Genomic DNA, 27196 nt, shown 5'->3' on the forward strand with positions numbered 1-27196 from the left:
AATGAAAAGAAAAGTCTGTGTCACAAAGCTGATGGTCAAGGAAGTGGGCATTAAATAACAGTTAGAAAAGTATCACCATTTACATATTGGTACTGAAATTTTAAAGTCTGAAAACATATTTATTTAATTTCGTTTTAATTCCAGCCTTTACATTTGTTCCCTTCCTAAGACATGTGGCAATGCATTAAAGTAAGATACAGCTAAAAGGCTAACACTTCTTGAGAGAACCTTTCCACTGTTGCTTGTTGACATCCGCCTGTCTCGAGAGACAATGGAGTGCATTTCTGGGGGTGAACTCAAAATGCTGCGTGGTCAGCACTGAAGTGACCTCCACAGGGTGCTAGCCTGGGTAGTGTGCATGGAGATCCTGGACTGCCCAGATGACAAGACCCCCCTCTCGGCCTTCCTGGTGTGGTCCAAAGGAAAGCAGGGCAAGATGTTTGTCACCATCTTAGCTTCAGGAGTTGCTGGAAGGAGGTGTACAAGGCGCCAACCAACCATCTTAGGGACTCCACTCTGGATTTGTGTAAGGTTTACTCCTTAGCTTTTTCTTCTCTCGAAGGTGTTCCATAAGGTTTAGATTAGAGTCTTTCTTCTCCTAGATGGGCTAGCTTCCCCAGTTGACAAGCCCCACCTGCCCCTCATTTCCCTCTACAGCACAAGCAGAAACCGTGCCTGTGGACATGGTTCAAGTATTGACAATGGCAACTAGCATTCAATACTTTAGTGTATGAAAGTGCAGTCGTGTGGCGGGTATGCATCATTTACATTTTAAAATGTGACTTTTAAAATATTGTATAAGAGTAATCCCAAATGTTTTTGAGTGCCAAAACATTTGAGTGAGGTTTTATCATACTGCATTGCCAAAAAAAGCATAGCTGTTCTATACTTTGTATTGTTATTCATATTAACATATCCTATATTGGTGTCTGAATCTAACTTTTTTAAAGAAAGTTGGATTTTTCTTTTTGATTTTGGTTGAGAGTTTTTTAAAAATATGCAAAATGCCAATGAGATTGAGGGGTGTATGTGTGTGTGCAGTGAAATCTTTGCTAGATTATATTACCATATTGTGAAAGGCAGAGCTGTTTCAGTTGCCATAATAAAATGTAATTTTTCCACAAATCACGCAACCCCAGCTCGCCCTCCCATCCTAAATCATTTTAAGAAGTGTCCCATTGAAAAAATTACAGTTCAATCCTTTACATGTCTATTTGGATGAGAGTCTCTTTGTGTTCATGTTATTGATTTCAGGTAAAAAGACTGTAGCCTCAAAACAGCACGAATCAAAGTATTAAACAAGTGCTTACTGTTATTTTCTGTTCATGCCAAGGAGCCTTAAATAGGCTCAACTTTGGCTAGCGTGGCCTGATTTGTTTTTCTGTAATGGCTTACCAAACTGAGCTTGGACTGGGGTTCATTTGGAGATTCATTACAGACTAATTGCTTTAGTGGTGTTTTGAGTCAAGATATTGCTGAGATCTGCGAACCATTTGTTGATGCATTTGTGAATGGTCAGACTCCTATTAAAGTTAATCAGCTTAAGCTTGCTTTGTGGTCTGTGGTCCCCAAGTATGAAATGTCTTAATGAAACAGAAGTACTTTCCTTTGGCTGATTATTCTCCCACAGCTTTGAGCGAAACACTTTGTTAAAAGAATTTGTCTATATTTTAACTTTTCTGAAAGGAGGCAGTGGAATTTCCTTTAGTATAATTACCTCTGTCTCACCAACCTTCATCCTGGTCTCAAACGGTCTCTGTAAAACTTCATCACTGGTTTTCTTTCTAATGCACTGAACCAGGACATCTCTTGGCACCTTTCTTAGTTTTGCACAGAGTGAGTTGGTTCCGTGTGCCTTGTCTATCTCTCTTCTTAAAAACCGAAGTCCAAGTTTTATTTTTCTTTTTAATCCCGCCTAATGAGAATTAAATATAGGGAAATTATGAGCACATTAAAACCAATTTTAAAAGGCAGGGGAATAAAATAGCATTTTTATTTTCTCTTTCTAAGTGTGGCAAAAAGCATTTGTTAAGTCTGTTTTGGTGAAGCGATCCAAGACCTGGAGACTGGAAAGCACCTTTTTCATTAGGAATGGAGTACATTTTCATTAGGAATGAATTTGTCACTCGCTCTGACAAATGAAAGGGTGAAATCTCACCCATGTTATATACAAGCATCTTATTAGCAGCACGAATGCTTTTTTCTGGGGGGGGGTGCAGGGGTACGCATACCCCAAAACATTGTGTGAATCTAAATTTGGCCTCATTGAGGGGCAGTATTTCAATATGAGTAGGAAAATGAGAATACCCGAAAACATTTTTTAAGAAAAAAACCCCTGAGCTTATTTGCTCTGTTTACATATCTGTCTGTCTGTCTGTCTGTCTGTCTGTCTGTCTCCCTCAGTTCCACATTGATACATGTCTATATACAATGATGGTCAAGGAATAGCCAACTTCTGTATTTTGGGGTCCCCAAGATCAAAGGCAGCATGCAATACATTTTCAGCACCTACCCATAAGGGAAGGGCGAGGGGCTTCTGCAGCCCAAAATGTTTTCAAGTGCAACCTTCAGGGACAGATTGTGTGTATAGCAAAGGTGTCAGAAGATTGCCCTGTGAGCCTGTCTTTAACTTTGCCTCTGCACATTCATACAGAGATAGTGCTAACCTACCTTAGCAGAACATTCATAGTTTTAAGCCCTTGATGGAGACAGTAGCTGACTCACTGATAGATGGAAGGGAGAGTACTTGGCCCTCAAGCAAGAGGGAGGAACGGGTCACAAATCTTGACTTGCCATGTCATCTGAATGTGGTTTGTTTCTTCAGGCCACAATCCTATGTTTGGGTTTAGTGGTGGGTCGTCCCACTTGCGCTGGTGGAGGGGGTGGCTGCAGTGCTTTGGAGGGGGGAGTGGTAGCATGCATAGCTCTGCTGCTTGTTCCTAGTGGTTTGTGGTTTATGGCTTCCTGTAATGTGCAAATGTGGTCGGTGCATTAAGGCAAGCCATTTGATAACTATGGGCATATGTTTCAGCTCATTTTAATACTGTATTTTTATAGCCCATCCTGGGACCTTATGGTGAAGCATGGTAAAGAAATCTGATTAAATAATACACAACAAAATGCACACCTTTTATCTGTTACCATATGTCCACAAATGGAAACAAGAAAAATATGATGAGTTTGACACCACCTGCTGACAGCATGCCCCCCCCCAAAAAAACTACTTGATAAGGGATGTGACCCTTAACTGCCTGTCCCTAATTGAAATGTCTGGGCAATGTTTTGAAGTCTGTATAAAAGTCCATATTAACCCCTAGAGAGCAATCCTAACTATGGACAGCTGGTGTAACTTACGCTAGTGTAAGTTACACTGGAATAAATTACCCTTAGGGACACAGGTGGTGCTGTGGGTTAAACCACAGAGCCTAGGACTTGCCGATCAGAAGGTCGGCGGTTCGAATCCCTGCGACGGGGTGAGCTCCCGTTGCTCGGTCCCTGCTCCTGCCAACCTAGCAGCTCAAAAGCACATCAAAGTGCAAGTAGATAAATAGGTACCGCTCTGGCGGGAAGGTAAACGGCGTTTCTGTGTGCTGCTCTGCTTCACCAGAAGCGGCTTAGTCATGCTGGCCACGTGACCCAGAAGCTGTACGCCGGCTCCCTTGGCCAATAAAGCGAGATGAGTGTCACAACGCCAGAGTCGTCCACGACTGGACCTAATGGTCAGGGGTTCCTTTACCTTTTAAATTACCCTTATCCAAACTCCATTCAGGAAGAATGTGGAAGAACTTGACTTGTAGCACCCTTTTTAAGAGCTATGTCTTGCCAGGTTGCTAGGTAAGGTGACTGAGGAAAGACATTGTCCCTTCCCAGCTCCTGCAACACCCCTGTTTTGGCATTTATGCAAGTTACACTGGCTGAACCTCAGCAGACTGGTTTCAGAATCAAACCTTCTTCTTGGGGAACTCTGCGAATTGTCGCTCTGATCTGAGGAATAGAGGCCTCCTAACAATTCTCAGTGCATTTAATAAATGTCCCATCAATTTGTTATCTCAGGATAGGTTTGCAGCATAAAATAACAACATCCAAAAGAGCATAGCAACCAACAGAATGAAATGGCTTAAAGTGTCCACGAAAATTAAACCTCAACACTGAATACTAAAGTTTGTACTGGTATATCTACTGTTCAAGGACACATTCCTTGAGCAGAAGCCTTTGAAGGTGCAGAGCAGGGCTGGCAGTATGTGTGTGTGTGTGTGTGTGGCTTAGGCAGCCACCCTGAGACCTAAGCTTGGGTATTGTGTACAGCAAGCAAATCTGCAATGGATTTCTCGAGCCAAGCAGAATCTGACTAACGCGACATTCTCTCACCCACGCAAAAGTTGCGAGGGATTTGACTTCCGAAACTACACCACTCATCTTTAAGCTTACTTCTCATATGTAATAAATTCTTTAATTTGTAGTTTGATTACTGGCGCTACTCATCTTGTCACTTCAGTGCAACATTATCCTGTGCTTCTACAGAATATAAATTAGCGACGTCTCTCCTCCAGACGGAAGTTTGATAAATTTTCTAACTGATATACATGCAGAGCAGAATCCTCCAGGAGTTGCCCAGAAGTGATTTAAATGACAAGATTTTGGACTTTATTATTACGATTAAGTTCCCACCATCCCTGCCAAAAGAGAAGTTTTTTTATTATTATTTTTTGTCAACTCCTGCACAATCCCAGAGGGCTATAAGTAGTATTGTTTTATAGTGGTTTATTTTACACATATTGCCACTGGATGCAATCGTGTATCTAATATTTGTAGGAAGGAAATAGAGGTTGTGAATAATTTCAGTAGTAGTGCTTCTCCATGACAGCCATTTGTCTGGCTTTGTGCACTTTTGGATCAAGGCCCCCAGAGCTGTCACTGTGCAGCAGGAATGATGCTGTCATCTGTCAGAGTGCCAGGATAATGGACCCTCCTTGAGTTGACAAGTGAATTGGGTGATAACAAGACTCCTAAACTTGTTTGTGACAGTTTGGTATACAGTGAGGATGGGAGCCTGCGGGCCTCTAGGCTTTAGTGGACTCCAATTCCCATCAGCCCCAGTCAGCATGGCCAATGGGCAGGGGTGCTGGGAAACGTAGTCTAGCAACATCTGGAGGATTCTGTCCCTCTGGGACAGAGCAAGTGTGAGAGTGAGGAAAAATCAACAGAGGTTGGGCACCTCTTTCCCTTTCTTTCCTGCAGTTCCTACTTCAGTCTAGCAGTTTCAGTGGCAACACTCCCCTGTAAAAATGTTTGCATTTCTAACAAAAAAGCTTTAGGTTTCTGCAATTAAGTTAGATTAAAGCACTCATTCGCCCTACCACAACAAATCCACTTCAAAACAACAACAGGCTTTCTGCTATTTTGAAAGTGATGGTGCAATCCATTGAAAAGTGTAGGATGATCAAATGATGAGTGGGAAGATGCAGAAACACCTCATAAGCAAATCAGGATGAATGCTCACCATGACTTTGCTTCACAGTGGCCAACCAGATGCTTTTGGAAAGCCAGTAAACAGGACCTGAGCACATCAGCACCCTTATGCACTTGCAATTCCCAACAACTGGTACTCCCAGTAGCTATTGATAGTCTTCTTGTTCCTGACTTTGCCTGATCTTCTTTAAAAGCCATCCAAATGGCTTGTGGCAGTGAGTTCCATAGTTTAACTGCGCATTGTGTTAAGTAGTATTTCCTTTTGTCTGCCCTGAATCTTCCAACATCCAGTTAATTGGATGCCCATGAGTTCTAGTATTATGTGAGAGGGAGAGAGAAAAAACACATTTCTCTATCCATTTTCTCTACCCCATGTATAATTGTATACACCTTTGTCATGTTCCTCCTTACTCAATCTATCTTTAAATTTTAAAACTCCAAAAGTTGCAAAGCTTTCCTCATAGGGGAGTTGCGTTAACAACAATATTATCCTAGCTACTAATTGCTGTGGGATGCGGGTGACACTGTGGGTTAAACCACAGAGCCTAGTGCTTGCTGATCAGAAGGTCGACAGTTTGAATCCCCGTGACGGGGTGAGCTCCCGTTGCTCGGTCCCTGCTCCTGCCAACCCAGCAGTTCGAAAGCACGTCAAAGTACAAGTAGATAAATAGGTACCGCTCTGGCGGGAAGGTAAATGGCTGCTCTGGTTCGCCAGAAGCGGCTTAGTCATGCTGGCCACATGACCCAGAAGCTGTATGCCGGCTCCCTCGGCCAATAAAGCAAGATGAGCGCTGCAACCCCAGAGTCATCCATGACTGGACCTAATGGTCAGGGGTCCTTTTACCTTTACCTTTACTAATTGCTGACGGTAGATTTCTTGGCTGTAACTTCCTGTGTCTTTGTCCATGGAGTTTTCTTGGCAGGGATACTGGAGTGGCTTGCTGGTTCCTGCTCCAGGTGGATCACCTTTGGTCAAAACTCTCCACTATGACCTGTCCATCTTGGGTGGCCCTGCACGGCATAGCTCATAGCTTCTCCGAGTTATTCAAGTCCCTTCGCCACGGCAAGGCAGTGATCCATGAAGGGGATGCTCCAACTACCGCAAAGAATGCTCCAACTACCGCACAATTGCACTCATTTCACATGCTAGCAAGGTTATGCTTAAAATTCTACAAGGAAGGCTCAAGCAGTATATGGACCGAGAAGTCCCAGAAGTGCAAGCTGGATTTTGAAGAGGCAGAGGAACCAGAGACCAAATTGCAAACGTGCGCTGGATTATGGAGAAAGCTAGAGAGTTCCAGAAAGACATCTACTTTTGCTTCATTGACTATGCAAAAGCCGTTGACTGTGTCGGCCACAGCAAACTATGGCAAGTTCTTAAAGAAATGGGAGTGCCTGATCACCTCATCTGTCTCCTGAGAAATCTCTACGTGGGACAAGAAGCTACAGTTAGAACTGGATATGGAACAACTGATTGGTTCAAAATTGGGAAAGGAGTACGGCAAGGCTGTATATTGTCTTCCTGCTTATTTAACTTATATGCAGAATTCATCATGCGAAAGGCTGGGCTGGATGAATCCCAAGCCGGAATTAAGATTGCCGGAAGAAATATCAACAACCTCAGATATGCAGATGACACAACCTTGATGGCAGAAAGTGAGGAGGAATTAAAGAACCTTTTAATGAGGGTGAAAGAGGAGAGCGCAAAATATGGTCTGAAGCTCAACATCAAAAAAATGAAGAGCATGGCCACTGGACCCATCACCTCCTGGCAAATAGAAGGGGAAGAAATGGAGGCAGTGAGAGATTTTACTTTCTTGGGCTCCATGATCACTGCAGATGGTGACAGCAGTCACGAAATTAAAAGACGCCTGCTCCTTGGGAGAAAGGCAATGGCAAACCTAGACAGCATCTTAAAAAGCAGAGACATCACCTTGCCAACAAAGGTCCGTATAGTTAAAGCCATGGTTTTCCCAGTAGTGATGTATGGAAGTGAGAGCTGGACCATAAAGAAGGCTGATCGCCGAAGAATTGATGCTTTTGAATTATGGTGCTGGAGGAGACTCTTGAGAGTCCCATGGACTGCAAGAAGATCAAACCTTTCCATTCTGAAGGAAATCAGCCCTGAGTGCTCACTGGAAGGACAGATCGTGAAACTGAGGCTCCAATACTTTGGCCACCTCGTGAGAAGAGAAGACTCCCTGGAAAAGACCCTGATGTTGGGAAAGATTGAGGGCACAACAAGAAGGGGACGACAGAGGACGAGATGGTTAGACAGTGTTCTCGAAGCTACAAACATGAGTCTGACCAAACTGCTGGAGACAGTGGAAGACAGAAGTGCCTGGCGTGCTCTGGTCCATGGGGTCACGAAGAGTCGGACACGACTAAACGACTAAACAACAACAACAACTTCCTGTGTGTAGATCACTTATGTCATCAAAATAGCACTGCTTGTAGACAAACCAAAGGGCAGGTTTAGGAGAACCCCAAGTGACCAAAGAACAACCCGTTTTGGAAAAAATAAGGGGAAACAAAACTAGCCCAAGGGGGCGTTGAGCTAGCTCAGAATCCCCTAAACCAGTGGATCTTACAGGGTGATGCATGGAGAGGATGGTAAGTGTGCCAGGAAGATTCAAAGACAATTGAATAAACGTTTAAACATTTCAATGTGGTGTGGTATAGTATCGTATAAATATAATTTGTTTTTGGGTGAACAACCAGAAACAGTATTCACACCTCAGTTCAAGAGCATTGGCTATTCTCCTACAGTTCTATATATTGTGGTGAACAGTGATTTTCAACTCTGACAAACATGAAAGATCAGAAAAGAGTAAGGCTTCTCTGTGCTGATGAGGATGTGAGAGCTTGTTTGTCTCAAATTAGACCTAATCTAAATGAGATTACCCGCCAAAAGCAAGCTCATACCTCTCATTGAGTTTTTATACATACTTAAGGTACATACAGTGAGGGGGGAAAGTATTTGATCCCCTGCTAAATTTGCCCGTTTGCCCTGATGAAGAAATGACCAGATTCCAAAGTAGCCACCATGACCAAGACCAAAGAGCTGTCCAAGGATGTCAGGGACAAGACTGTAGACCTGCACAAGGCTGGACTGGGCTACAAGACTATTGCCAAGCAGCTTGGTGAGAAGATGGCAACAGTTGGTGCAATAATTCACTAATGGAAAAAACACAAAATAACTGTCAACCCCCCCCCTCGGTCTGGGGCTCCATGCAAGATCTCATCTTGTGGAGTTGCAATGATCAGGAGAATGGTGATGAAGCAGCCCAGAACTACACGGGGGGGGGGGGCTTGTCAATGATCTCAGGGCAGCTGGGACCATAGTCACCATGAAAACAGTTGGTAACACACTATGCCGTGAAGGACTGAGATCTTGCAGAGCCCGCAAATCCGCTTGCTCAAGACAGCACATGTACAGGCCCACCTGCAGTTTGCCAATGCACATCTGAATAACCCAGAGGAGAACTGGGTGAAAGTGTGCAGGTCTACAATATTGTCCCTGACATCCTTGGACAGCTCTTTGGTCTTGGTCATGGTGGCTACTTGGGAATCTGCTGGATTGATTGCTTCTGTCCACAGGTGTCTTTTGTACAGGTACTGTAACGAGCTGGGATTACAGGTAAGACCTTTCCCTTACAGCAGGTGCTTCTAATCTCAGCTTGTTGCATACAGTGAAGATACCAGGTAGCCTGACATCTGGCTGGTTGATAGGGGATCAAATACTTATTTCACTCATTATAATGCACATCAATCTCTGATTTTTGTCTTCTGGGTTTCTGGGGGTTTTCCTGTTGTTATTCTGTCTCTCACAGCTACAGTAAACCTACCATTAAAATTATGGACTGGTCATTTCTTCATCAGGGCAAACAGGCAAATTTAGCAGGGGATCAAATACTTCCCCCCCTCACTGTATGTTAAGAGGCTTGTTTATAATATATTTTGGGGGTGTTTCATGTTACTATGTAGCTGCACTGTTTTATACTTTCTGGGTGTCCCAAGATCACACTACAAAGTAGTTCTGTTGTCTGTTATAAGTCAAGCAATGCCGGGAGTTGTTTCTTTTTGTTTTCCAATGGATTTATCCAATTAAAAAAATTGGTGTGGCACAATCAAATTTTTATTCTGAAAGTGTGGCCCAGAGAAATAAGTTTGAGAGCCAATGCCTTAAACACAGATTATCTTTTTGAGGGGAAACTGTAGGGTGGGGTGAGGAGACAAGGAATGAAACACAGGGTGTGGGGTGGGGTTCAGCTCAAAGGCCATCTTAGCTCATAGGCAGTTTGGGGGGACCGTATGACAGTCATGGGTAGAATCAAAGGTGAAAGTGGAAAGGGCAATGGCTCTGACTCTCTTGACTTTTTGAACAGTGGGCTACTTGTCCACCCAAGTCCCAGAAGTAAATTTCATTGAATCCAACAGGGCTTACTCCCATGTAAATTGGGCTAGGATTGCAGCCTGGGTTTTCTCACTTGCTTGCTATTGCTCCAGTTCAAAGGTTTGGAAAGCTTTGCTTATCTGCTCATGTCAGTGGGAGTTTTGGTGGGAAATGAATGAAAACTCTTTCAAACCACAGATTAAACACATGGCAGATAAGCAACTGGCAGATATCTCTCCCCCTCACTTTTCAGGAAACATTATTAGGGCGGGTGCGGCAATTATTGGGAATCTTGGAACTACCACAGGGGGGACTGGCAGGGTGAGAGAGGAGGGGTGTTAAATAGAGTGTCAATCCCAATGTGAAAGAATATTTAGATTATTGCCACATTAGGCTTCTCATAGATTTAAATTAGAATCGGATTAACCTCTGGCTTTGTAAGCACATGGGGTCTGGCAAATTGTACCCTGCAGATCACTTTTCTTCTCCATTCATAGGGGGTTTTTTTTAGCTACAACAGGGAATATGTTTAACTATGGAAGTTAGAGGGAATGACCTAAGTGCCTGGACACCCAGGGAGCTGTTGTACCTAGAACAGAAAAACAGAGGTCTGGCTTGAAAAGAGGCACTGGTCATTCCAGATGGGGAAATCCTCTAAAAAGAGGATTTAGTACTACAGTTTTTCACTACCCATTGCTTTCCAACTTTTAGCAAGCCAAGGCAGATTTTTTCTGAATATCTTTGCTCCTCTTATTCCCAGCCCCTTAAAGGTGTGAAAGAACGAAAGGTGTGCACCCAGAGGAGTCCACCTACCAAGCATTTCTATGAGGCAGTGTTCTGCCCAGAACAGTGAGTCATGCAGGGTTGCAGCAGCAATTCTCAGCGTTTGTCTTGTACCTGTTTGGAAGATGGATGCTGGACTCATGGGCCAACAGCATCCTTATGTGATGGCTCCGCACATCAATGTCTTAACAAATAGTGCTATGGATACAACCCTGCCTCATATTATAATAAAATGAACACTTAAAACCATTAAATATTGTATAATAAGTAATAAATCTTACAAAATACAGATAATCTGTACCTATATCTAGCTTAAAGGTAAAAGGACCCCTGACCATGAGGTCCAGTCATGGCCGACTCTGGGGTTGCAGCGCTCATCTCGCTTTACTGGCCGAGGGAGCCAGCGTACAGCTTCCGGGTCATGTGGCCAGCATGACTAAGCCGCTTCTGGCGAACCAGAGCAGCGCACAGAAACGCTGTTTACCTTCCCACCGGAGCGGTACCTATTTATCTACTTGCACTTTGACGTGCTTTCGAACTGCTAGGTTGGCAGGAGCAGGGACCGAGCAACGGGAGCTCACCCTGTCACGGGGATTCGAACCGCCGACTTTCTGATCAGCAGGTCTTAGGCTCTGTGGTTTAACCCACAGCGCCACCCACGTCCCTATATCTAGCTTCAAAAGCACTTCCAGTGGTGTCCTTTCATAAAGCTCAGTAGGCAGCCTTGAACCCATCACAGTTTCCCAGCCTAGACTTCCTTACAAGGTTGTTGTGAGGATAAAATGAAGAGTTCCTTGTTGGAAAGACAGGATATACAGTAAATGTAAGTCCTGTAAACGTGTGAACCCTGCTACTGCTGTTACAATCTTAAAAACGGCCTCTAAACTTATTTGGAGGAAAGCTTCACTGAGCTCAGAGGAGCTTCCTTCCACCTGCACACAACTTGGCAGATATACCTTCCTCAGAAAAATATATTTGGTACAGTACTTTTATAAACTTTGTTGGGTCAGTAACTTTCTCCATAGTGCCACGCTCATTCGGGGTGACCTAACTGAAGTCTTATTCAGTTAGAATTTGACTTATATTTGGGTGTTGGGGCAAGCTGAAGTTCTGAACTTATTAAAAAAATGTGCATTTTTCTAGTTGTGTAGTTTAAGCATGGATGGGGAACATGACAGATGAAAGTTTAACCCCATGGCATCATGCTTCGGTAATAAGGTTGTCCGATTGCAGCCCGGTTCTCTTTTCCCAAAACACCTTCTGCGTGTTTATCCCCCCCCCCCCCGCATCCAACAGAATTCGAACCCAAGCGTGTCAGAAAAGGACTGCAACCGGGCATCCGACGAGGAGATCCCATGAAATACACACCCCACGTTATCAGGGTATGCATTCCTAAATGCCGCTCCAAATCATTAATACGCATTGCCTCATCGGAAGAAAATCAGCTGGGGTGGTTTCTGCAAAAGTTTAGGTGTGCTGAGGCGCCAGACTAGACTCGGAGAGACAGGTGATTTGCGTACAAGCCCCTTGAACTCTGCGTGGGCTTGACTGCCCGAGCAAACACAGGTGGCGATCTGGATGCTTACTAAGATCCCCGATCTTGCAAAGATGAAGATGATGAAGAAGAAGCGCCCTCCAAACCTGCCAGGGTCAGGTGGGCTGTGAGACGATCGCTCTGCAGCTCTTTACCTCAGCTGTGTGTTCTGCTATTACTTTACTACTGGCAACTCCACGAACTTCCCACCCCTTGTTTTTTCCCTATTTCCAGAGTGGTTTGTGGCTTGGGTTTTGTGTGTGTGTTCCCATTCTGCCAGGCGGGTGTTCTTTTTGAATGAATGACTTAACCGCTCGCGGCCAATAGGCGCTGGGCCCTGCTTAATATTCAGGAGCCCCTTGTCCAATGGCAGGGCGAGGAGGTTGTTTTAAACGGCAGAGCCCCGCAGCCAATCAGGCCGCTCTCGTAGGAAGCCAACGCGAGGCTGAGCCACAGCTACTAGCGCTGAGTCTTAGCGCGTCGTGTGTGCGCCTCGCTCTCTTCCCTTGCATATCGCCTAGGTTAAAGCGAACAATACAGGTAGGTTTCGTGGAGCACTTTGCAACTTTTTTCCGGGGGGAGCGGCTGCTTTGCTAGCCCTTCTTTTTAATTTCCCCTTTTAAAGAACAAAACAACGCGCTCCATTTTTAATTGGGGGAGGGAAAAAAATCTTTTGCATTTTTATTTTATTTCATTTCTCTTGTCTCTCAATATCCCGATCAACTTTTATCTCTTGGCTTCCCACCCACCACACCGTTCTTTAACTAGGCGTGGGAAATCAAGACTTGTCCCGAATCCTGGTGTAAATGGAGCTCGGTTTAATTTTTATTTATTTATATTTATTTTTAATGGGGTGGTGGTAGCAAAAAGGAATGGGGGACGGAGGGCGACGGCGCACGGCAAGGCTATATATAATGCATTCTCGTCTCTTACTCTGTAAGGGGGGGGCGGCGGGAGATAATAAAGATCCACACACAAAGTAGGTGCCGGGGCGGGGGGCACGCGTGGATTTTCCGCTGGTGCATTAACTTCCCCCGCATGGGCTGCGGGGACCTCCCGCTTAACGGGCATGCCAGCCCGGTTCCCCGCTTCTCCTCCACGCGTGTCGCCTCCTGCCCTGGGCTCGCCTTCTTGGGGAGAGAGGAAAGTTGCCTTAGCCGTGCGCATTGCTGGTGCCTTGCTGTTTATTCTGCATTAATAATGGCTGTCGCTTTAGCAGCTGACAGGGATAAGCTCTGCGCGTCCCGGAGAGAGAAGGGAGAGATGATAATACACATCTCTCTTCTCCCCTCGCCTCTTTATTCCTTTCAACTACAATTTTTTTTTTGAAAAAATGTATATTTTTATTCCCTTTCCCTCTCCACCGCGCCTTCCGACCCGTCCCGAACCTTTCGTTTCCTCCCCGTCTCCTTTTCCCCTGTCCGAAAAGGTGCCCCTCGTCCCCCTCCGACCGCCGCTAAGCCCCGGACCGTTTCCCTTTCGCCCCTTGCTACATTGCTTTTTGAGCTGAGCTCTTGTGTGCATTAATATGGCTGGCGTTTCGGTGGCACTGCTGAAGGAAGAAAGACGCGTAAAGGCAACAGAGAGGCGGGGAGGGGGAGCGGCGCTGGGAAAAAAAACCCGGTGGGAGCCCCCAGAGCCCCCAAACCTTTCGCTTCCTTCCCCGGTCTTCCTTCCCTATCCGACCGTGCCCTTGGCGGGCTGTTTGGGGGCCGTTTTGGCTTTTTCCAGCACTTTTATCTCCTTGCGATTCGGCGCGGCTGTGTGCTGAGCCAGGGCTTGTAATGGCTGCATGGCAGTCTTTGTTATACAGGCTATTGCGCTAAGCAGGGACATGGGAGGAGAGGGGGGGTGGCTGCTTCAAAGCTGCTTTTCCCCCCCTTCCCGACCCCCGGGCGCCCCCAGACCCCCCTCATAGGAAAGAGCAGAGCTTTTTCTACAAGGCTGGCTTGTTTTGGGGAGCCTTGGTGCTTCGGTTTCCTTTCCTGGGGGGTTCATCCGAGCAGACGGGTGCCGGTGGCTTTGTTAGGGATAGCAGTCTCGCTGCCTTGTAGAGAAGCCATTTTAGCGAATGGAGCTGGCTGGCTATGGGCGAGGGGGGAACTCCATATCCCTGCCTTAGCAAAGCACCAAGACTATAGAGATAGCTATAGCAAGGGCAAGAACCCCGCCGCCTGCCCCAGCTCCAGCCGGCTTTGCCCCCTAGGGCTAAAGGCACCCCGTAGGAGAGCCGAAGGGATTATTTGAGGGGTACTTTCTTTCATGAGTAAACATTACACAAAATGGAAGATGAATTATTGGTGTCTTTCGTGACCTGTCGTTTTCTCTCTCCCCCCTTCTCTCTTTTCACCCAGCTTACCGGAGCCACTCCAGCAAATATATAGCAATCCCAGGCATATCCCAGCTGCGTTCGCTAAGGCAATAAAAGGGGCTTTTTTAAATGCAAGTTGTCCCAATGTAGTAAAGCAAAAAAGGAGGACGCGGGGGGGGGGATTCCCCCCCAATGACCTTGGGGGCGGGGGGAGTAAGGGACAGAATTTATTTATTTTTTTAAAAAAGAAAGGAATAAAGAAACGAAATGTGGGTGGGTTTTTTTCCTCCTTCCTCCGAAACTTTTTCAGATAGTCATGCAGCCTTTTAATAAGGGACTGAAATAGGATTTTTTAAATAAAAATTTTTTTTCCGAAGAAAGGAAATTTGAAAAAGGGAGTGTTGAGCTCTTTTTTTTCCTGGGGAGGAAGAAAATTAATTCCAACTTCTAAAGACAGCGTAGTACAAATAATTATTTAAAATACATTTTTTTTAAAAAAAAATCACGAACAGTTTTTTCTCTCCTTTTTAACCCCACAAATGGTTGCTTTTTCAGGAAACGAGATGGGAAAGGTGCATTCATATCTAAAAAGTTAGCAACTGCTCTGGAAATTAAACAAACAGCGACCAACCTGACATCGAAAGTATGCTGTTGCTTTACCAAGAGAGCCAGTCTTATAACTTGTGCTGTAATAAATAAACTCTTTAAACACATTTTAAGCTGTTTTTTGAGATATGGGTTTTAAAATGCTGAAGTGCCCACAGATGATGCATGACAGCTACTCTGACATGAAATGCATTTTATTTTATTTTTAAGTTCTGAAGCAGTAGCAAGGGAGTTTTCCTACTGGGTGGGCCAGCCAAGGAATGCAAGTCACAACTATGTGTATTAGTTAACCCTTTTAATACTTTGGTATTATGGGCTAGTTCACACATGTGCTTCACACTGGAACTTGGGAAGCTGCCTTCTGTTGAGTCAAGTCCATCTAGCCCAGTGTTGTCTTCACTGGCTGGCAGCAGCCCTCTAGTTTTTCTGAATTGGGTGCATTCCCAGCCCTACCTGAAGATGCCAGGGATTGAACCTGGGACTTTCTGCATGCAAAACAGATGCTCTGCTATTGAGTTATGGCCCTTGATCATCAAATGTAAGCAAATCAGCTGGAAGTTGATGCTCAGTCAGGTGAAAATACCATACAATAATGATGTGGGCAAGCCAACAGAGGACTTGCATGATGTCCATTTCGACTCAAAAAATACACACAACTTCCCAGTGGACAGAAATGGGCACGTTTTGGCTGATAACTTTTAAAAGTGGTGCGTGCATGCATGCATGAAAGTGCAAATACGCTTTGGGCAATGCAACTGATGTTTTCTTTGCCTGGTATAAGCAACATAAATCGCCTGTTGCGGTGGTAGGTGGTGATTTTTTCCGAATGTCTTTCCAGGGAGTAAAGATGGCTAAAGGTGACCCGAAGAAGCCGAAGGGGAAGATGTCTGCTTATGCCTTCTTTGTGCAGACCTGCCGTGAAGAACACAAGAAGAAGAACCCGGAAGTTCCTGTCAACTTCGCAGAGTTCTCCAAGAAGTGCTCAGAGAGGTGGAAGGTACTGTCTGCAAGACCCAAATTCTTATACTTGCAATAAAGACAGCAGCCTAATAAGAGAAGCATGTGTGCTTCCTGCACTTTAAAACACACAGAGACACACTTTCAGCTTTAGGAACAAAGCAGCCTCCATTAATTCAACTCATTAAGCCCCCACTTTGAGCTTTGTGGCACTTGTCTCAAATAACTGCAGAGAGATTTGCAGCCCAAGTCAAGAGGTCTAAAACCCTGCTTGAGTCATCGCTTTCAGCAATGAGTATTCATTGGGCATTGCCAGAAAACTTTCAAGCATTCTTTATATAGTCTTAGAGGCTACAAACTTATAAATGAGAATGGAAGCTCTCAGGAAGCTGAATTCTGCATCCTCTGATTTTAAGGGTGGGAAGGAAACGTGGCCCTATAGGGACACTGGCCATGTTGGAGCCCTAAACATCTGGTGAGCACCATGTTGGCTACCCATGCTCCGTTTTTTCTGGAATGGCAGCATTTGCACAGGTCTAGCTACGGCTGATCAGTCAAGAAGATGGTCTTAAAATCAACATACAGTGTGCGAAAGGAGCAAAAGGTGCAAGCCATCATATCTAGCCTTAATTTGGAGCTTGCCTCCCATGTGTACAAAGCATGCATCAATGAGCTGGTAGTCCTACAGACTTGGGCAGGGGGCACTTGGAAGGTCATTTCTGTGTACACATGGCTGAGGGCATCTCAGCCAGGTTTTTGGAACATAGGAATCTGCAGTGGCACACTAGCCTACTTGGGAAGGCAGCAACTCTTCAGGGTCTCTTTCCCATTCAATAATTTGTGCCTGGGACCTTCTGCATGCAAAGCCAATCTTGATATATGAACCTGCCTTTGTTTGTGGCTCTTTTGGGTGGGTGGGGAGAGGAAGGAAGGCAGATGAGTAACTGCCTGCATTTGCCTTTCAGACCATGTCAAGCAAAGAGAAGGGGAAATTTGATGAGATGGCTAAAGCTGATAAAGTGCGGTATGATAGAGAGATGAAGGATTACGGACCAGCAAAGGGTGGTAAGAAGAAGAAGGACCCCAATGCCCCCAAACGGCCACCGTAAGTAACTTCCCTGCATCAGTATACATACATAAACTTACTCCCAGATTTGTTAGGTAGCAAGATGCAACCTACATTCAAACAAAGTTAAGAAAGAAACAAGTAGATCTGGCAGTAGGAAGCCAAAACAGACCATTGGTCCACCTAGGCCAGTATTGTCTACACTGACTGGCAGTGGCTTCCAGGGTCTTTCCTAACCCTACCTGGAGATGCTGGGGATTGAACCTGAGACCTGAATGCTAAGCATGTGCTCTACCACTGAGCTATCCTCCCATACCCCCCGGGATATCAGACAAGCTACAATAAAGCACCTCTATTTATTTTTTTTACAAACCCTCTTCAGAGCTGGCTGCAACTTCTCACTCTGCTGCTTTTGGTGAGAGTTAACCCATTATCAACAACAAACTGTTAGAAAGACTTGAGAGTTTTCAAGATAGTCATGCAACTGCTAATTTAAAGAAACAGCAACAGCAACAAAGTTAATGCTTTTGAAGGCTGCTAATGCCTGATCACTTAAGCTTTAAATCTTGGCACTGAGTAGTTGATTGAGAGTGGCACCGTTTGCCACTTATGTGACTATCTTGGAGGTGGGGAAAAGGAGCTTGAAATCTTGACTTCCCTTAGTGACCCTGATCTCCTAATTTTATTATTTAATGGCGCTCCAGAGTGTTCGGTGTGTCATAACATTTAGTGCTTAACAACAGTCCTGTAAGATGAACCAGAAGTTGCGTCTCCATATGACGGGGTGGGTTAGGGATGCGGGTGCTGAGGACTAGTGACTTGCCAAGGCCCATCTAGTGAGGTTTTGTTTTTAAAAAGGTAGAATTTAAACCCAGAAATTCCTAGCTCCTGTCTAGGTTATATCTTCTCTTACTGGTTTCGTTCTAGTCAAAGTGTTAGGGATTTCTGCTACCTCACCCCACAACAAATGCCCCAGGACCTGTAATAGTGCGATGCTAAAACAGTGCTTATAAGGAGTAGCGCTGTCTGCTGTGGGTATAAGCCTCAGTCTCGTGAACTCCTCACTCGATTCTCTGCTGTGAGCAGGAAATGGAAAGCCTTTGCTTCCAGTCTTGCAGCAGCCATGTCCAGGGGAGCATTCAAGGCCAGGGCTGAGGCGTGCAACGCTAAACCTCTGTAGTGTTGCGTCAGAACCAAGTAACTGTGGAGAGGAAGCTAGACCAGTTTTTTTGAAGTGTAGGTAAAAGACCCTTGGCCCACCACACCAGCTCTCAACTGTGGTTTGTCTTCTCCCTCCCACCCTCCACAAGGTCTGGATTCTTCCTGTTCTGTTCAGAATTCCGTCCCAAGATCAAATCCACTAATCCTGGCATCTCCATTGGAGACGTGGCAAAGAAATTGGGTGAAATGTGGAACAACCTCAGTGATGGGGAAAAGCAGCCTTACAACAACAAGGCTGCAAAACTGAAGGAGAAGTATGAGAAGGTAAGGCTCAGGTGGCTTCTGTCCAAAGGGACCCTTGTTTGCATTTGCTCCCAAAACAAAACTTTGTCTCATGGCAAACACTTTGAAGCAGACTTCTCCAACCTGGTGCACACTCTAGGTGTTTCATTGCACTACTAGTTCCCTTCAGCACTAGCTAGCACAGGTAGGAGGGCACACTAGTTTGGCGAAGCCTGCTTTAGAGGTGAACTGCGGTGTCCCCAGTTTGGTGGAGTATTTTCCAACTTAACAGGGCATTCCAAGCCAGCTCCTTAACTGGGAACGAATTCCAGTGACATCTGCGAATGCAAACTTACCAGGAAAAGGTCCTTAAAGGCATCTCTCTTGGCTCCAAGGCCTTCTAGCACCGGCAATGTATGGTATGTTGGTCTTCATGTCACTGGAGGAAACCTAGGCTTTGGCTGGATTGGAATTAGCCCACCCCGTCCTGGAGGCTCAAGGCAGAAACAAATTACTGAAACACTCTCAGTACTGAACATTTTAAAGCTTTCCCAACTTGCCCTGGCTCCTAGAAGCCAGAGTGCTGGTTTGCTTTTTTAAAATAAAGTTGTAAAGCTGCAACTTCTTTTTCCATCTCTTCTCCATCAGCCATCGCAAAGGAACAGTGATGGGCTGTGCTAAAAGGCTTGAAAGCTTCATAATTCTAAATAAGAGAGTAGGAAAAGCCCTGTTGGATCAGGCGTGTAGTGCAATATCCAGAGGTTCAACCAGATTCCTATAGGAAGCCTGCAAACAGGACCTGAGTCTCCACAAGAGATGATATTCCCAAGAGGTGGTATTTTAAAACATTTATTCCCCTCCTTTTTCTCTTCACAAAAGGGAGTTGCTCAGAGCAGCTTACAAATATAAAAGAAAGCATAAGGCACAAGTTATCAAAGCTAAAAATGGCAGCAAACCCTCCACAAATACCAGCATTTGAATCAGTACAATTAAGCATCAACACACAATTCAAAAGCTTGGGGAGTGTTTTCAGTTGCTAGAAGAATACAAATAAATGAAGAGAGGTAAACATTGCTTCTTGCCACAAGGAATTCTGCAGATGGGGTGCCACCACATACGAGGCCCATTGCCCAACCTTATTTCAGAAGACTGTGGTCTATGCAAGAGATGTGCAACAGCCAGTTTTTAAAGGAGAGGCAGATGCACAAGAGATCCCTAGGAACAATAACACAATCTTGAATTGCACTTGGTAATGGACTGGTAGGAAGATGCGTACATACAATTCCACATGTATTCTGTTAGTGAGCAGAGAACTGATACAGAGTTCTGATCTGTTTTTTTAAAAAACCAAAAAACCCTGTAAGGGGCTTTTTTTGGGGGGTCTAAGCTCTAAAAAGTTACATGCATTGGAGGAATGATGCAAGGTTCTTAGGCATATCAGTTAGGTGTAAAATTACTATGGGAGAGGTGTTCTGACGTACGCAAGTCAGCAAAACTCTTAAGGGAAAAGCAGCAGTTAAGATAAGTTTCCAAGGCTATTGTTAAAAGCTTTTGGTTAAATACACACCATTTATATAAAGCACATGGCTTCCCCCCACAGAATCTTGCAAACTGTAGTTTAAAGCTACTGGGGATTGCAGCTCTGAGTGGCAAGCTACAGTTCCCATGACTCTTAAAAGTGGTGCAAGTGTGTGTTTTTTAGTATATGGTGACCGTGTGCAGAAGGGACCAAACATGAGTCAGTTGAAAGGGGCTGCATCACATGTGTACACATACCTTACCTATCAAATCAGGACCACCAAAGCAGATCTCTTAAAGTAAACCAGTTAACACCCAGCACATTGAATTGGGACAGGAAACATACCAGAAACTAAGCTCCCCAGAAAAAAAAATCTGTTTCTGTGGCTCTTACTCTAAACTCATGGCTTGCAATTTGGAGGTGCCTTTTGGCACCTCTTGTAAGCAAAGAGGCAGCGGGTGTCACTGATCAACTTGTTCAGGGGCTGAGAGTTCTGGAGCATCTTTGCTCTCTTCTTCCTAACAATTAGGGCAGGAGATAATGCAACTTTCCTTAGCTCGTGTAAATCTGTATAGCTGGAACAAGGAACATGTGGCTGTCCAGAGGCTGTTGCAGCCCCTAGCCAGCACACACCATTGTCAGGGCTGATGGGAGTTGTTAGTTGAACATCTTAAAAAAGGGGACCACTGCTGCTCTTTTTTTGGAAGGGGGTTTACAGAATTTTGACACCGAATCTTGACTTCTAAAAAGCGCAGAGTGTGACGTTGCTAGCTAGATGCCTAGAGCTCCTTGGGTGAATGGGAGGCAGTCCTCTTCATGCTATGCACACATCTCCAGGTGGAGTGGCATCTTATGGGGGGGTGCAAGAGGCTTGGGGCCCCTTGTTCAAGTGGCAACCCACCCACTGTTCTCTGTAGGCAAGCCATTGTTTCTAAACGCAAGTGTTATAGCCGCTAAGGACCACCACCAGCTTCCAGCTAAAGAAGTTGCAATGTTACAAAGTCAATCCTCCGTACTGACGGTTTTGTTGTGTGTGTGTTGTTGTGTTTTTTTTTAAAAAAAGATCCAGACCCACCCTTGTCATCTCCCCACCTCTCGCAAGGTGTCCCATGGGTGACTTGTTCAATAGCGCTCTTACCTTCTTCCATGTGAGAGAAGCTATTCTGAGTCACTGTCCCACTTAAAGGGGGTTGGGGTGGGGGACACACCTGCTGATTATGCCAATGCCAGTGAAACTCACCCTCTTGCTGTTGCAGGATGTGGCTGACTACAAGTCTAAAGGCAAGTTTGATGGTGCAAAGAGTGCCGCAGCTAAAGCTGCTGCTGCAGCTCGGAAAAAGGTAGAAGAGGAGGAGGACGATGAAGAAGACGACGAGGAGGAAGATGAGGAGGAGGAGGACGATGAATGAGAAACTGTATAATATTTGTCTCCATGTGAATACCATAGAGTAGGGGAAACACCATTTGGAAAAAGAGAAAACAAAACAAGGCACCTGTTGCTTAAGACGGTGTCTTCATTTGCCCTTTTTATTAGGCTTAAATGACACAATTTGGATTCTGACCACGCCGTACGTAGCTCCTTTGGGGAAGGGAATTTCGAATAAAACGTGCTCTAAGGGGGGAAAAGAAGGAAGGAAAAAAGCTAAAAAGCAACCAAACCACGGTTTACGTTAAGTGGCCGCGGGCGCCCTTAGGCACCCTGAAACTGTAACAAAGTTGTACATATTTCCAAACATTTTTGAAACAAAAACGAAACAAAAAAAAGTGGGAGCAAGGCGCTCTTGTGTTCTCCTCAACTCTGTGCACTTTCCTGTTGGTGTAACAAAGCATTTAAAAATGTTTCTCAAGCATCTTATTTTTTAATTTGTAAGGTGGTGTTTTAACTATATGGTTATTGGCTAGAAAATCCTGGGTTATAAAACTGTACATATCTATAGTTTGTAAAAACTAGACAGATTCTTGTGGTTCATGCTTTGAGCAGTGATGCCCTCAGGGTGGAAAGGCATATGACTAACTGAAGGTTGTAATGTTCTTCCACGGAGGGGTCGTGTCTCAAAGCACGCTCTACGAAATTAGATCTATTTACACTACAGTGGGCGTCCATTTAGCTTAAAGTTGTCTTTCTGTATATAGTGAAACTAGCATTCTGCGGCCATTCTTAGTTGTGGAAGGGGAGGGGGGGGACTTCAGCTGGCATGAGAAAATGTATGGAATCTTTTTTTTTCTTTCCCTTTTTTTAGTTAAGCGGGGTAGTTTTGAAACGGAAACTGTAGGTCTCTTCGTTGTCAGCTTAAAACGTGAAGAGAGGGCGCAGAAAACAAGTTCAAAAACACTCTGTACTTAAAAAGAGAAACAAATTTGCAAAAACGTTATGTTGGTTTTTTTTGTATGTTTAGAATGCTGAAATGTTTTTGAAGCAAAAATAAACAGTATTACATTTTTAAAACCTCTTGACAATATTCTAAAAATTTTCTGCTTTGAACAAGGTTCCCTGCAGCAGCAGCAGCAGCAAAAGGAAACATTAGCAGTTCTGGCAGCGTCAACCCAGCCAGTGGACCAGTTTAAAACTTATAGCAGATATTTTCCCCCACTTTCCCAAGGATGAACGTGAAGCACAGTTTCAATACTGGTCTAGGAAAGGTTACTACTTGAGTTAAAGATGCTATGCAAGTTTGAGTCTCTTGCTCCTTTGAAAGTAGGAGGCTTGTGATATTAAATTGTGAGAATTACCACCATTTGGAAAGGTAGGTGACTAAGGGGGAGCAGATGTTTCTTTCTAGCTGTGTTGGGTACCTTTATAGCCCAAATGCTATGCTTTGTAAATATTAAAATGTGCCTTTTTTGTCCTGTGTTTAAACTGTTTCAGACTTGTGGTGTTTTCCTGCCTTGTCCCTTGCCCACCAGCAGCCCGGGTATTGGTAGGAAGAATATTAGATGGCCATAAGTATTCATCGTTGAATCTTGCAAAGGCAGCCTTGGCCACCTTGGTGCATGGGTTTTCAGCACTTCTGCAAAGAGATGGGTTCAATGCTCTTTGGGTGGGTGTGTGTAGGGGAGGAAGGAGGGTTGTAAGTGCTATGCTTGGTTGAGGAAGCCCAAGTTACAGGATAATCACTCCAGATCTCAGCAACCTCTAGCGACCTAAAGGTTTACCCACACTTGCTGTACAGGATGAAGTTATTGGATGAAGATAATGTCACATTGGGTTACAGTGGGTTGGGGACACACTAAGATCCAGGGTAAGCTAGGCGCTTTTGGGTCCTATTGGAATCAGCGGAGACAACTTCTGTTGATCTTTGTGGAAGTCAAATGCAGCTAACTTGGTTTACACCCCACCCATTGTAATCAGAAAGGTTTGCTGTGCTTGGGTCACACCAAAACGAATAGGACAATTCAATTGGTTTTTTTAGGGAGTCCCAAGTGCAACTAAAACTTCTGTGTCAACATTTAGCTACTGTTCTGTTAAATTCTCACCACTCTGGAGTAGATTTGGCTGAAATGGTGATGTGCCCAAGGCTATCCAGTTTGATTTAGGGCTGAGCAACAATTTGAACCCAGCTCTTGATGGCTTGAGTCAAACTACTGCTTTATTCTGCTGCTCTAGGTACACAGCTTTTAAAATAAAACCAAGCGAACAGAGAATTCAAAAGAAAAGAAAATTGGAATTTAGTTTTAGAAATGCTTACTGAAAATACATCTCAATAACCTACTTATTAAGAGAGAGTCATTTGTACCACTCTTGGGAGAGTGTTCTGTAATCTGCGGTGATGGGGAAGATCCTTTCTATTTTTCTCACTATTTACTCTGCTCTTCACCTGGGTAAAAGAATAGACCAAACAACTTCAGCTGAGCACCAAGCGGCTGAAAAGTCAACTTTTGGTGGTAGTTTGAAACTTGAATTTTTATTCCTGGACTCCTCTCTCCGTCCCATGCTAGCTACATGCATGTTGTGGGGTTTTTTTGTGCAGGAGAGCCAGCAGCATATGTACAGCTGGGAGTCCTATGAAACTGACCGCATTTGGGGAATCTGGAATCTGCCAAAGCTGGAAAAATGGTGTGTTTGTGTAGGCTGAATACATGTGCAATTCCTTTTCTTCATCTTGTGGAAGAATTCCACTGTATTCTCACCACCAAAAATAAACTGGTAAAAACCACACCATGTTCGTTTGTAGCTGTGGGTAGTTTTAGAGCTCCTACCTAGCATGGTTAAGACTGAGCTGCAAATAAGGAAATCTCCAATTCAGTCCCTGTTTTTGGCCATCGGCTTGCTAGAGTGTCTTGCCTTAAGGCAATCTCACTCCCATCTGCTCTATGGGGAACTTCAATATGTGCTTATTTTATGATTGGGGCTGTTTGTTGAATTGAACTCAACAGCCTTCAGGGATACCCCGACATACCCTGATAGGAGCTGCTGTATTTTGGTGCCTTCTGACATGTCAGAAGCCCCAGGTGATCTCATGGGGAACAGTCTTTGATTCCTCTTCCACAGCAGTACTGTAAAAATGAGGTGGAAGATTACAGAATGGGTTCCTCTACCCCCTAGCAGGCTATAACTTCTCCCACTTTTGCAGTGCAGGCTTGGTATGCCTCTAATTTTACAGTTCGGGCAGCAATGTGTTTAGCTGATTGCTAGCATGTTGTTTTTAGTTTGATTGGAAAAAGCTTCGCTGCCCTAGTAATCATCAGTGTGAAAAATGCTACCCAAGGGATCATCTAAGAAACATTACTTCTATCCCAAATGAAGGACTCTTGGCGTATGTGGACACACCGCTCTGCGTGGGATGGTAATGCCCAGAAGTACACAAGCAGCATCTAAAGGCCAGCCCCATGTTTAAAAATAACAAGGCTGCAGCTGTATACTGGGTGGAATAGTGGGATGCAGGTGGTGCTGTGATCTAAACGACTGAGCCTCTCAGGCTTGCTGATCAGAAGGTCAGAGGTTTGAATCCTCACGATGGGTTGAGCTCCCGTTGCTCTGTCCCAGCTCCTCCCAATCTAGCATTTCAAAAGCACGCCAGTGCAAGTAGATAAATAGGTACCGCTGCGGCGGGAAGCTAAACGGCGTTTCTGTGCCCTCTGGTTTCTGTCATGGGTTTGTGTTTCACCAGAAGCAGTTTAGTCCTGCTGGCTACATGACTCAGAAAGCTGTCGTGTCAACAAACGCCAGCTCTCTCGGCCTGAAGCGAGATGAGCGCTGCAACCCCATAGTCACCTTTGACTGGACTTAACCGTCCAGGGATCCTTTACCTTTGCTGGGTGGAATGAAAGAAAAAATCATGGGGAAAGAAGATGCTATTGAATAGGGATTAGCAAATGAGGGGCCCCAACCCCTTTGGAAAAATAAGCACCATGCATGTAGCCAGGTGACTTCAGAGGGTGGGATTTGAGGGATAGGCTTGTCATTCCTGATTGTACCTTTCCAGCAGAACCAGTTGCTGACCCAAAACATAAATCTCTTGTGATGGGGGCGGGGGACTAATAAAAACTAGCGTTTTCCATGAAAAAGCAGTATTCCAAGCAGCATACTTTGTGTTTCAGGAGAACCCAATTTCCCTCCACTGGCCATGCTTCAGTCTATCTCAGGCTGTGTACGATTATGGGTCATTTCTAAAATATGGAATAACTACTGATAAGAGGTGTGGGTTCTGTAAAAATGCGTGGCTGGCAAGCATGGCCAATGGCCAGGGGTGATGAGAGAGTGAGTTCAGCAACATCTGGAAGGCCAAAGTTTGCTACTTCTAAATGATGGTGCAGCGCAAGAGCTGGAATGACTGCAAGCTCTGGGCTCAAAAACTCTTGACTTGAATCATATTTCAATGAGATTCTTGGCTAAGGACTGGATTGGTTGTCCATACATGGCAATACCCTAGTTTTTTGGTTTATTGTGGTGTATGTGTTGGATTGCACTTGCTGCGTGTTCCTCATTGCTTGAAAATCCTCAGGTGTGTTCTTACTTTTAAGTGCTTGCAAACGTTTCTGCCCATCCAGTTACCTGATCTGTTCCTTTTATGGGCTTAGCCAATGTGGAATCCCCCAGATATTTGCAGGTTCCAGATTCCATCAGCCCCAGTCAGTATGGCCAAACAGTCAAGGGTGATGAAAGCCCAGCAACATAGGCAGGGACCAGGTTGGGTGTCTCTGGCTCAACTTCATACCTGTGCAAAGACCCTTTATCTTGCATGCTGCTTCATTTAATAATAATAATAATAATAATAATAATAATAATAATAATAATAATTGGCTGGCACCTGAATGCTGCCGGTTTTGAACTGAATGGAAATATATATATGGCTGGAAGGGACTGTAGAGATGGGGCTACCTTTGCATTGTAAGTGACAGGAGTGGTTTACAAGAGAGCCTTTCACCTACATGATTCTATGGGAAAGACCTCCATAAAGCAAAATAAACCCGTTTTATTCCATCTTCACAACACATCATTACCTGTCAATTTTTGTGTTTTGCGCGATCTTTCACGTGACAGGAAAAGCCGCTTCTGGAAATCCAGCGGGATCTGGCAAACATTTAGCACTCATTACTGTGTTAATTGTTTCCGGGGTGGGGATGGAAATCCCATTGCAACCCTGTTAACTCAGAAAATCGTGGGAGCTTTTTCGTCATCTTCCTTGCAGTTTACACATCGTGCTGTTCCAGCACCATAAAACATTAGTGTGATATGCCACCATACGATTGAAAGCCACAGTTGCAGGATGGCTGGGAATTGCTACCTGTAGCCGATCTTCTGTTCTCGGTGGGGCAACTTGCTTCTCCATGGAGTCACATCAATGCAAGTCTCGGGGAAGTGTGTGTGTGTTCTCAGTGACTTGTCATCCACACCTCTCTCAACCAAGGAAAATCCCTGGTTTTTCCTGCAGGGCAAATTCCTGTGCAATTAGAAACCATTCCCATGCTAATTCTGTGTCGATGGATTCTGAGTCCGGAGTATCTAAAATATTGTCATCTTGCGAACTTAACAGTGAACTTGTTGCTCCTTGTTCAGAAAATGGCATCATCCATGCACAAGCAACATCAGGCTTGTGGGAAAGACCCAAGTTTTGCAGGAGAACAAAAATGGCGGGGTGGGGAGCCAGGTTGCTGGGGAGGGAGACGGTAGA

The 27196-nt window shown here is 44.7% G+C and overlaps 1 protein-coding gene across 2 annotated transcripts; it reads left to right on the plus strand.

The window, feature by feature from the left end:
* Nucleotides 1-12564: 12564 nt before the first annotated feature.
* On the plus strand, nucleotides 12565-22530 carry HMGB3 (high mobility group box 3). 2 transcript variants are annotated; one of them, XM_083595758.1, is made up of 5 exons: nucleotides 12565-12722; nucleotides 15938-16096; nucleotides 17022-17161; nucleotides 18433-18607; nucleotides 21341-22530. In XM_083595758.1, the coding sequence occupies exons 2-5, from the start codon at nucleotides 15947-15949 to the stop codon at nucleotides 21491-21493; spliced, it is 618 nt and encodes a 205-aa protein (XP_083451884.1). In that variant the 5' UTR covers nucleotides 12565-12722; nucleotides 15938-15946; the 3' UTR covers nucleotides 21494-22530. The 2 variants fall into 2 exon arrangements, with proteins under 2 accessions (XP_083451884.1, XP_083451885.1); XM_083595759.1 differs by lacking the exon at nucleotides 12565-12722 and adding an exon at nucleotides 14542-14600.
* Nucleotides 22531-27196: the final 4666 nt, after the last annotated feature.

This window comes from Podarcis filfolensis (assembly GCF_964270895.1).
Source record: "Podarcis filfolensis genome assembly, chromosome: Z".
NCBI classification, from domain to species: Eukaryota; Metazoa; Chordata; class Lepidosauria; order Squamata; family Lacertidae; genus Podarcis; species Podarcis filfolensis.